The sequence below is a fragment of the Artemia franciscana genome, chromosome 4 (genome assembly GCF_032884065.1).
Source record: "Artemia franciscana chromosome 4, ASM3288406v1, whole genome shotgun sequence".
Taxonomy (NCBI): Eukaryota; Metazoa; Arthropoda; class Branchiopoda; order Anostraca; family Artemiidae; genus Artemia; species Artemia franciscana.
Window position 1 is genome coordinate 18,337,046 of NC_088866.1, and position 12,413 is coordinate 18,349,458.

Below are 12,413 nucleotides of genomic sequence, written 5' to 3' on the forward strand. Positions count from 1 at the left end.
AAGTGTGGAGACCAAGCTACCATATATAACTAATGTCAAGGATGCATTTGATTATCGTCAATAATTTCTACTTCCACTTTTGATCTAATCTAGGAACTGATTTTTAATGGCTGCAAAGTAGAATAAAAAGTTGGATAAAAGACTGAAAGTGGATGAACGCCCATAAGTCATACCAGAGAGTTTCCTGTGCCCTGTCTTTTATTTTGAAATTATGTAGGCAACGCATAAATTCATCACAAAAAAGAGGAAGGAACTTAACTTAAAAGAAATCTTTTATTTGAACTACTAACGAATGTGAATTATCGTTAGATTAATTACGATTAATTTATCCGGATTCCATTTACCTCGTTATTCCTGAGAATGGGAAAACTACCTAAAGTGCAAAGCAACGAGTATGGGTGACTTCTAAGCGTAAGAACTGACGCTAATTTCATTAATATCTGTTAATGTCTGTTAAAATATTGGTGTTTAAACTAAGTAGCTGAGGGATTAGCACGCTCGATTTCAAATCCTGTGTCCGTGAAGATAGGGATTCAGGTCTGGTGTTGCTGGTTATTTGGTTTGGGGTAGGGCTCAGTAACGTGAATTTCTTTCAGTCAAACCCAGCGTCAAGAGTCAACCCAGCTTTAAATTGGTACTTGGAAGGGAAAATTTGGGGAAGGTAAACAGGAAGGGTGTCCAACAGTAGAAGATAGCTAGTCACCAATCCCTATTACACTTCCTGACTAAAGATACATGAAAGAGAGATCAGCACCGCCGGCTTGGACTTTAGAATCTAGTCGCACGTCCTTCCTTTTCCTTAAACTACCAGAGTTAATTACCTTTTTTGTTGGTGACCCAATGCTTGTCCTTCTTCTTAAATAGTGTCAGTAATTCCTAAATTTAGTTTATTCTTCACCTTCTTGATTAAGTTGTTTTTTATTCTTGCTATCTTTTTCAGTGTAGCTACTCCATTGGTGCCATGTCCAAAGCTATCTTCGATAGAACTTTCAAGTTCCTTGTCAAGAAATGTAACGAAACACTGGAAACGGGCCAAAAACGTGTCCAATTTATTGGTGTGCTTGACATTGCTGGGTTTGAGATCTTCGACGTAAGTATCCTATCTATATGTTCTTCAAATGTACCACCCATCATAAAAACTTGAAAATTTGTGAAAATTCGTATTTAAAATAATTTTCAAGATTACATCATAATATAAGCAACTGATTGGATTTACTAAACTTTTAAATCAAACCTTTACCAAAGAAAAAAATAAGAATTTGCATCACATAACTGTAAGATCGTATTTCCAATGGCTTTTCTTTTGAAACTTTCAAATTTAAGATTTATAATAATTTTCAAGATTATATAATATAATTTTCATATTTCTATAATTTTCAAGTTATAATGATCTATTCATAACTCTCTGTATCATATTTATAGATAGTGAAGTGGCAAAAAGGGGGGTGGGGAGGGAAGAAGGTGCTCAATCGAAGTAACATTAGTTGTATATATAGATTTTTCTTTATTTCTTAGTTATACATTTTGTTCAATTTTAGGTTTTATAGATTATTTTAGATTTTATCTTTCTTTTCGTCTACAATGTTTCAATTACAGATAATTGAATATTAAATTAAACATTCGACGATAGGGCAACATTGTAGAGCACACTTACTTGAAGTTAGAAAAAAAGTAAATATAAAGAGTAATACCAGCTCAATTTCATTTCAACACCTACGCATTTAATCTCAATAATCCAAATGCAAGCAGCCACAAAACCACAAAATAACTACTAGTACCTGAAAATATTTTTTTTTATAACTACTGACAAGAAGGAAACGTACATACTGGTGCCATTGAAATACTACTTTCCCACTAACAAGGAAAATTATCCTAAATGAACTCTAAGTATAGTTGATAATTTAATAAACATAGATTTAAAAGGCCAAGATATTGGTAGAACAAAAATTTATGTACAGATGGTCAGTAGATGGTCAGTTGTTGAGAAACTTTTCAATTTTTTGTTGTTAATGCCAAAAAAACATTACTTATTTAGTAATTTCTATAGTATTAATAATTCAAGTAATTGTTTACTATTATTGTCATGCTCTGTTTGTAAGCTGCTACTGTGTTTAGCTTAATTATTGTATTGGACAGAGTAAAAGCAAGATGGTAAAAATGAATTACAGCGTTGGAGTGCGCTAGCAGTGCTGTACTATTAATTAGATATCAAAATAAATATTGTAAGAAATTGTAAAAATACAGGTTTAGCTATACATTTTTTGGTTTTCAATTTCCAGAATTAATTTCTTGATTGGTTTTCATGAGATTTTTTATTAGACTCATAGCAAGTCTAAACATCCCTATAACGACTCATTGAAGATGTCATGGAAAGCTTGAAGAGGATCTAGGTTGTGTATTTCTAAGCACGTCATTTATGATGGTTGGACTGGAGCGGCCATAGAGGAGGACCATATGGAGAATGGACATGGAATAAGCTTTAATGCGCATGAAATACTGAAAACACTATATCTACTAACATATTTAAAGTTATTATCTGCTTTTCTATATTTGCTGCTAAAGATCGTACATAATAACAATTCACTTCTGCTTCCTCTGCTTTACTTGTTCTGCAAACTCTACCAAAGTCATACTTTCTTTTCTGAAAGGAAGAGTGACACTTTTTTTAGGAGGGTGGATTCAGTTGCTTTTTTGCGTATTTTGGTAAACATTATGAGGGTGTTTTTTGGTCAAAGTAGAGAATTCAAGTAAATCGACGGTTTTTCTTAATTGTTTGGAATGAAATCTTCTATATTCTCTTTTTTGTAGACTATGTCCAAGCTAGGCTTACACTACAATGTGCTAGCCTTGAAAATCTCAAAGATCTGATAACAATCATTCTTTAAGTCTATTTTTGTAGAATCTTTCGCATTTTGGGGCAACTTAATCCCCTGGACAATCTTCAGACTAAATTAATATTTCTATCCTATCTATTTTCTCCTAGGTACAACACATGGCTATATTATTGTTTCTGTTCTTTCTGGCTTCATTTTCAGAACGTTCGCTTTCTGACAGACTTGCTCTAATGCCCAAATAGCCTTGATCGCTTCAATCGCTTTTTGGAACATCGTTCTGACTACTGAATTTTTAGCTCCACATTACACCATAATTTCAACCAATTAATTAAAATATTTCATATAATAACTATCACCATATTTCAATTTCACTAAGTTCCTTCGCATAGCTGATGGAATAATATTCATTTCCTTAATTGTTCAACAAGCAAGACAAACTTTAGTCAGTAAAAGTAAGCTTTGTTTCTCAAAGAGTAGCATAAAAATACACTAACCTATAAAGTAATTTTCAATGGTTATATGCCTGGAAAACTTGAATGCACCAAAGACAAATTCTGAACTTACCAAAACTTACCAAAAAGCGATATGTTGCCTTAACTAAAAAGCTTCCATGAATAAGACTGCCAATAACTTTTACACAGCTTTAAATATTCATATTAACCTCTTTTCTGATATCTTTAGTTCAATGGCTTTGAGCAGCTTTGCATTAATTTTACAAATGAGAAGCTCCAACAGTTTTTCAACCACCACATGTTCGTTCTTGAACAGGAAGAATACAAACGTGAAGGTATTGACTGGGAGTTTGTTGACTTCGGTATGGATTTGCAAGCCTGTATTGAGCTTATGGAAAAGGTATAGTTGAAAACCCTCGATAGAGTATCCCTACCCATTAGATAGGTCTCACCCTTTTTGTAAATTTTTAAATAAGTTACATACTGAAAATATGACTGTGTTTGCGTGTATTCAAACTCATCTGATAAAGCTGGATTAGATTCCTTGGGCGTGACTTTACAGATCCGTAAAATTGACTTTATTGATCCGAAGAGATAGTGACTTTAATAACGGGATATGTTCTGGGGCCACTTGGAGGATTATTGATGATAAGAGAAATGACATCAATCTTCTAGCAATTTTTAATTAATATTCAATAATATCCCAAAATTACTGACGGAATTTGTAACTTTTCGGATCATTAATACTACCCTGAAAAGCAGTCTGTAACTTATTCTTGTTATGTAGATCACTCTACCCTTATTTACCATATGCCTTACCTTTAGTTCAACAGTTTTGAGCAGCTTTGTATCAACTTTACCAATGAGAAGTTGCAGCAATTTTTCAACCATCATATGTTCGTCCTTGAACAAGAGGAATATAAAAGGGAAGGCATTGACTGGACATTTATTGATTTTGGATTAGATCTACAGGCTTGTATTGACCTGATTGAAAAGGTATCCTGATATGGGTCTTTAAGTTATGCTTTAAGATCGCTTTAAATTCATGCCGGCCTAATTGCTTATCTAACATATCTTGAGCTCTGTACTTAAGAGGCTTTATTGGCTAGAGTTGTATAATAAAGTAAGCTAATTAATTTAGAAACTTTATTTAGTTTAAATTAAAAGTATATGAAAAGCGCAGCTTAAATATTTTGCTCTATTGCTTTATGTTTCTGAAACAATTACTTACTACACTTACACTTTCTATTATGTTTTTATATGGTTAAAATTCTTATTCCAATAAGGTCTCTAGGAGTTATTGCGCCAATTTTTTGGCTAGTTACTATAGATTCAAACACAAAAATTTGCTGCGATAGACAATATTATTAAACCGCATCAATGAGCAATTTCACTTGTTGTTATTTTCATATAGGACTTAGAAATCCGTCAACATTTGCTGTAGAATTGGAAGGATATGGCTGAGATCAATAAATATTTTCTCAGACGCTTTCAAAATCGAAATTGCATTTCGTTCCTTCTTTTTCCCGTTTTCGACAATAATTCTGTTTAAGTGATCTGTCGTGATTAGCTTGTCAGCCTAATTTTTTTCGGCACTATTTGTATCTTTCATTGCTTTTGCTGTTGTGTCTTAAAAATTACTATTGTGCAGAAAAATCGGTCAGTTGGCCGATATAAATTGAATTAATTCTATATTGATAAATTGCTTGACAAACCGTAAAAAATTCAAACTAAAATGTGGCGATGAGTAAATTTCATTCCCATGTGTACCTTTGTGTGACGCTAAAATTTCAGAAAAACATATATTGGTAAAATTCAGATGTTAGTTCAGATGAAGAATTTTAGGTGGTGTTTTTTTTTCTAAGTTCGGACCTTTATTTAGCTGAGTTTTACTTTTTAATCATATTGAATACTTTAGTTTAATAAACTGATGGATATTTGAATAATTTATAAAATCTTTTGAATTATTTTTGTACAGCTTATCTTCCATATGTATGGGTGACAATTGTTTTTCTTCTATATGCAGTATGATTAGCTCAAAATAATTTAATTGTATGACTTCCTTATGTCATTTTTTATATTTTCATCTTCATTATAATATATAAAATTATATAGCATTTGAAGCTTATTTGTAAACAAATCGAAGTTTTTCTTTTGTGTGTTAGTTAATTAAATTGAAAAACAGCTTTCCTCACATGAAAGTAAAATTTACATTAAACTGTTTTTGTACAGCTTCCGTTCTAACCTTATTTGTTTTACTTATATGCAGGCTGGTTTAATGATTTCAAGTTATTATCGATCCGAAATATATTTTATGTTATTTAATTATTGTTGGCGCTGATTTTATTCTGAAAGTTTCTTTTTTTAAGATGCACTTTCTCAGATATATGTCGTTTCCCCTCTACTTTACTTAAGAGTTGTCTTAAGACAACTTAAGAGTTGTCAAAGTCCAGCAACGGCTGTTGTTGACGACCAACATTAATAAACTAATAAAAGGTTATTTTTCTAATTGTGTTCTTTTACTTAACAAACTTCTACTTTTACTGACGAAATTTTATTTACCACTTGTCTACGTTCTTGTTGTCAACGTTCAAAGGCTTGTCAACGTTCTTTTGTCAACATCTTTGGCTACAGCTGTCCTTCACGATGTTTATGAATCAACTGAAGTATTTTTTCTCAAGCTCAAACCCAAGCTTCATCTCTTTAACACACTGTATATTTATTAGCGTTAAAATGAAAATTATTTCATGATAATAACATTAAATTGAATTTTTTTTTATAGTTTAGCTTAAATTAAATATTCGTTTTCATTAGGAAAAATAATTGTACAATTCTAAATAAATTCCTTTTGTTTCAATTTAATCTGGAATGTATACAGAAATTTAATTTCTGTATACATTCAGGCCTTCAATATCCCGTTATCAGTTTTTAGAATCTAGTTTAAATTTAATCTAACTTTTCTAAAACCATATTAGCTTTAGCTACTGCAAATTAATTCAGCCTCAGTGCTTTGCACTTTGAATTTTATTTGCAAAATTTTCAATGAAGAGTATATATAATGTTTTAATTAATATTCATTTTATTTTACCTCTAGCCCATGGGTGTCCTCTCAATTCTTGAGGAAGAATCTATGTTTCCTAAAGCTACTGACAAGACGTTTGCTGATAAGCTAAATGCCAACCATTTGGGCAAGTCAAACCACTTTATTAAGCCAAAACCACCCAAGCCAGGGCAGTCTGAGGCTCACTTTGCTATTGTTCACTACGCTGGTACTGTAAGTATATATCTATTGATAATTGATTATTCTAATTTTGACAGCTCGTTGGTTAACAAGTTAACATTTGTACTGGTAAATCATACGAGATTACGATACAACTATAACTACAGATTATTGTTGTATGTTGGATTAAGTACTGCTTAATTGGTTTTTAATTGATTAAGCAATTTATAGAAAAAATCAATAAAATAATCTGAGATTCCTTTAAAACAATTTAAATGCTATTTAATTTGTTGATACAAACTTAATATTTTCTTTATAGATTATATTCTTAGCATGTGCCTATTACCTTTCCGGATGATTTAAAAAAAAGCAGTCGTCACGCCAATACCCAAGGTTTCGACTCCAAACGAATGAACGAACGAGCTATATCTTTAGCTCATATTGTATCGAAAGTTCTCGAACATTTTCTAAAGAAATGGTTACTAGAAGATTTCTGTGATAAAATAGATAGATCCCTGTCAATATGGAATAATCAAAGCATCTTGCAAAATACATTATCTCATCAACATTGTAGAAGAAGCTCTGGAGTATCTAGAAAATAAAGATGCATTTGTAGAAATATAGCAAGTAGACTTAGAAAAGGCTTTCGACAAATCAAGCCTTCCAGATATTCTTGAGTCAATGACATATTTTAGAGCTTTTTTTTTAGTTCGAATAGTTTAAAGTTTTTTACACGGACGGTAACAGTGTATTAGTGCTGATGAGGTACAATAGGACTTTCTTGAGCTTCTCTGTGGAATACCCCAATGTTTAAAAAAATTGCGACTTGGCGTGAAATCAGAGTCAAGTTTGCAAATGATTTATCATTGCTGATACTTCAAAAACTAGGATCTATGATTGGTACGGATGGCATAATTTGCTGTTGGAGGCTGACTGCAAAGAAAAACGGCTTTAAATTAATAGGAACAAGTCAGCACTTATAAGGGTCTCGTTTTTGAAAAAAGAAGTTTCTAGTCGAAGTGATATAAATGTGCCAATCGTAAATGGTATGAAAATTTTAGTTGTTACTTCTAACTGAAAAATATCAGGGATGGATCATGTAAATAACAGCACTAAGAAGGCGAATATTGCGTTGCGTAACCTAGTTACAATTCGGCGATTTCGTTTTAGTCGTTTCTCACTATTGAATTTTCATAAACTGTAATTTCTGAGTATTTTAGATTAAGTTTGTCCTGTGTGGCATCCGGGGCTAAGTAAAGAGTAAATAAATGACCTTGAGATTGTGCAGGAACGAGCTACTCTGTGATATTAGGTCTGGAATTCACGAATTACGATGATAGCCTTAAAATCCTAGGACTAGAAAGACTTGATGCCAGGCTACACCAGATTGCAATTGCCTTTGCACAGAAGCTTTTGGAGTGGAGCAAGCATCGAGGCTTGCTCCCCGAACTGGCCTGAACAGGGCCGGTTCGGGGAGTTCCTATAATACAAGGAACCAAAATAACATGGAGCCTTGTAAGCCCGCGGCTACCGACCGATACATATTGTCTTTTTGTTAATATTTTGTGTCTCATTTTAATAAGTAAGTGACAAGGAAGTGTGAATAATTTAATTATATTTTGTGTCTCATTTAACTCATGTTATTTGACTAATAAATTCGTGTCGTAATACCCTTAATATTATTTTGTAGATTATCAATGTTTAAGCTCTCTCACTTTATTTAATTTTGACTTAAGTTTTCATCACGACCTGGTTTGAATATTGATTTGACTTGTTAAATTTATGAATTGAACAAATCTGGGCTTGGGAATGCCAAACGGAATAAAAGCAGGTTGAAAAATTTTACCGATGTTCAAACAATAAAAATTTTATCTTATTTCTGCTATAAAATAATAGTTACAGCCAAGGGCATATCCAGGCTTTTTGTTGGGGGGGGGGGGAACAAGAAAAACTTTAACAAACCCATCTAGAATTGTATGACTCTTTGCATAAACAGATACACTATTTATTTAATTTCTTTTTGTTTTCCAAAGGTATTTGACTTATTAAACTAATGCTCGACTTCAGAATCATTCGCGTTCTGAAGTTAGCAAGCTTTTGCACCGACGTTAGATAAAAAACCGGGGCACGACAGGCTTAACTTTAGTGAGTACCCAAAAATTGCTGACTGAACTCTCATACGAAAAAATTTCCCTAAAGAGCACTTCCACTTATGATTCCACCTATTTTATTTCCGATTTCCTGCTTTACCTCCAAACATGGAAACACAAGCTATTTTATCACAAATAATTAAAATAATAAAATAAACAAATTAATTTCCCCCTCCTTATTATTCATATCTTTTTATTCGTTTTCCTCAGTTTTGCGCTTTGAATAACTTTTCATAGTCTTTTTTCAGTTTTTGAGTAATTTTCTCGATATATGGCTTTTTCTCTTTTCCCTATATTTATTTGTTTATCTTTACCAATTTTATCTGACTAAATTTCGACCTACTGTTAAATGAATCATTCGTTCGATTTTTATTTTTTACCGTCGCATTGTGCTTTTTTGGCTATTAATGCTTTTTTTTTCTTTTTGCTGCATTTTGTTGTTATTTTCACTTTAAGATGGAAATTTTGCTCAATTGGGCCCATGATGGACATCAAAAAAAAAAAAAAAAATCCTGTCTCCCGCGTTTTTTTAGCATCGAGATAAAATTGCTTGTTTTATGTTAGGTTGCTTACAACATTACCGGATGGCTTGAGAAGAACAAGGACCCGCTGAACGACACTGTTGTCGACCAACTGAAAAAGGGAACCAACGCTCTTGTCGTTGAGATTTTCTCTGATCATCCAGGACAATCTGGTGGTCCATCTGATGCCGGTGGCAAAGGTAAGATTGGATGAATCAAGTAAAAACCACATCATTTTGAGCAACAGATAAAACCATTAGACGTTAAGAAATAATTGCATATAAAACAGTTTCTTCATGTTTAGATAAGTCATAAATATATTTTTAAATATGAATAGAAATTTAAATTTAAATTTTATGTGTAAAAATTAAATTTCAAACATAAAATTTAAGTTTAAAAAATTAAAAATTTAAATATTGATTTAAATATCTTTATTTATGTCCACGAAATCATTTTATTATTAATGGCTATTTTATTTTACCTGAACGCTGTCTCTATCTCCACTTTCTTCGAAAAGAAACATTACCATTAAGAGAAGTGATAAAATATGTTTTGATATTTTTTTTTATGTTTTGTTGTTCCTCTTGAAGAAAACTGAAATAATTTTCCTTTCAGTTTATAACCTATTTGTGAGTATTGAAAATCCATTTGGTTGTAATAGAGTTTCAAAAGTTTTCTATTGTCTTTCTCTAAAATATATAAAATTGTAGCTAGACATCCGAATATCACTGTTTTCAATCTAATCATATGTATGAAATAAAGTACAATGGAAAGACATATGCTTCTAGTATGCTTACTATATAATTCATTGCTCTTAGAATAAGCAAATGACATTATTTCGTAGGTTCTGCCAAGACATCTTTTAAAACCATTTGGTTTTAAAAGGTAATACATTTGGTTTATTTGGTAATACATAAACTCTTTTTTGAATTAAAAAAGGAGTTTGACTGCAGAAGAGATTTTTATCTTTTTATTTTAGGATTTTTTTTTACTAGTTTCTATCTGGAGAATCTGCCCATTTTACATTTCAAATCAAAACCTTGAAATAAATGTCAGTATATATGTATGTGTTGATGTGTATTATTTTGGACCAGCTTACAATATAATCGATGGTTGAACTAACGTAAGTGTGGATTAAATTACAAATTATAGTCACTAAATTTATTTAGGAAGTACGCAGAAGCGGTCAAAAGGATCAGCTTTTCAGACGGTGTCAGCAATGTACAGGGTAAATAGATACACTTTTAGTCACTGAGACTGATGGCATGCACAAGAGGCCTCTATAGCTTTTAAATGCATTCAAAAAGACATTAAATACAAGCGACTTCTCTTCAGCGTATGCTTTCATCGCAAAAAAAAACTGTCTTATAATTAGTAAACTAAAACTCTATGAAAAATCTTAGCTAAAGTCAATGACGCTTGAAAGGGCATGACAAAAAGCTGCTTTTACCGTGCACCTCGATGTTTAGGATTTTTCAATTGCTAGTGGTGCTGAATTGTTGCTATCCGAAATTTTAATTTTGGAACAAAACATTTTCGTGGAGACTTTTGTATCAATTCACCAAAATTCAATGGAGAGAGTAATTGCTTTTTCAAATGTAGAAAGGGGAGAAAATTTTCTGTTTTTTTCCAGTTTTTCTCAGAAAATGAAAAAAAAATATTTTTCAAGAAAAAAAGCCCCAAAATGGTATTTTGAAAACATTGGAAGCAGATCAAATCCCCCCCTCCATTCATTGGGACCACCGATTGTAAAGGAAACAATGTTAAATTTGTTGGTGAGCTAATTAAAGAAAAAAGATTTTTCTAATTTTGGTCTGAAAGTAAGGTAAAGCTTGCATTTTTCAGAGTCAGTGAAAAAGGTACCCTTTTTTAGCATCATACCTCGCAATAAAAGCCCATGGTACAAATGTTATATCTTTTGAGCGTTGTGTGTCCGACCCTCAAGTCTTGTCTGTATTCCCTTTTCCATCATAGATAGTAGAATACATAGACAGTAGATCTGTAATTCCAAAATACTTATTTTTTTGACAATAGTGTCCGTCGTCTTTTGGTTAAAACTGTATTATAACAATGGACGAAGAAGCACTTATTATAAATCTATGAGCTAAATTTCAAGTCTCATGAATCCTTGTTCAAGCTTTAACAGAACATCTTTTGAAATTCCTCTTAGAATTGTCCATCCTTAGCGTAAATACTCGTATATTTAAAATTCCGCTTTTTTTATTTAATGTCTTTTTACGGCACAGGGCTTTTTAGCTAGAAAGCTTTAAGCTACTCATATTTTTGTGTAAACTCGACTGCTTCAATACCAAATAACTAAATTTGATTTGTAGTAATTATTCTTTACGTTTTTCCAACCAGGTGAAGAAATTTTGGATGGAACTTAAGTTTATAAATTTATATCTTAACACATATTAGAGTATAAAAATATAAAGACGGCTCAGATATGACAACAATTCAAAAAATCACATTTAGTATTTGGTCAATGATATCTTTCTAATCGTGTTTTTTTTTTACATTTCTCAACTTAAGGTCGGAAGCAGATGTGAAAAACGTATTGAACAACTAAATTTTCAATTTTTAAATATAATTTTATAGTAATACTTTAATTTTTTAACACTAAATTCATCTTCATTGAAATAAATTTAGCCGTCCTTTTTTCCAGTTCTATTTTTAATTAATCCAGTTTAAACATATCTAACGTTAACCTAATTATTTTTATTACAAAAATTTTAATTGATTTTGATTAGGTTAAAATACTACTCGTATTTAAGATTAAGTAAATTTTCGAATCCAAAACTTCTCAAAAGACATGGTCAAACTTTTTGGACACAAAATAGAAAAAAAAATTCCTTGTTGCTTTTCTAATTAAAACGAAATCATTAAAATGATAATTAGTAAAATAAAAATTACACTCTAAAAGACGTTATTAAATTTCTTAAAGCAATCAACTGCAAAACTGATAAAACTACTAAAATAGTCAACTCTAAGTTTTGTTTACCAACAAGCACACTATTAACGATAGATTATGAAACTTTAAAATACCAAGAGCATTGAAATGAAATCTAAATGCCTCAATTTGCTATATAGAAATTTTTGCTACCACATATGTTCAAGCCCGGTAGTTGGCGCACTAGACTTGTGTCTGTGAGGACGGGGTTCACGTCTCAGTGTCAGTGGTTGTTTAGTCTGGAACGGTGGTCAGCAGTGTGACTCTGTAAGTCCAGCCAGCTCCG

The 12,413-nt window shown here is 31.7% G+C and overlaps 1 protein-coding gene across 50 annotated transcripts in view; it reads left to right on the top strand.

The window, feature by feature from the left end:
• Window positions 1–12,413, top strand: part of LOC136026092 (myosin heavy chain, muscle-like) — a 97,456-nt gene that overhangs the window by 33,759 nt on the left and 51,284 nt on the right. For 27 of the 50 annotated variants that reach the window (XM_065702360.1, XM_065702356.1, XM_065702367.1 and 24 more), the window contains exons 12-15: window positions 941–1,090; window positions 3,516–3,686; window positions 6,381–6,560; window positions 9,221–9,377. In XM_065702360.1, the coding sequence (XP_065558432.1) occupies window positions 941–1,090; window positions 3,516–3,686; window positions 6,381–6,560; window positions 9,221–9,377 (658 nt within the window). Of the gene's footprint in view, window positions 1–940; window positions 1,091–3,515; window positions 3,687–4,111; window positions 4,283–6,380; window positions 6,561–9,220; window positions 9,378–10,346; window positions 10,406–12,413 lie in introns of all 50 variants that reach the window. The other 23 variants (XM_065702326.1, XM_065702355.1, XM_065702352.1 and 20 more) reach the window with 3 other exon arrangements.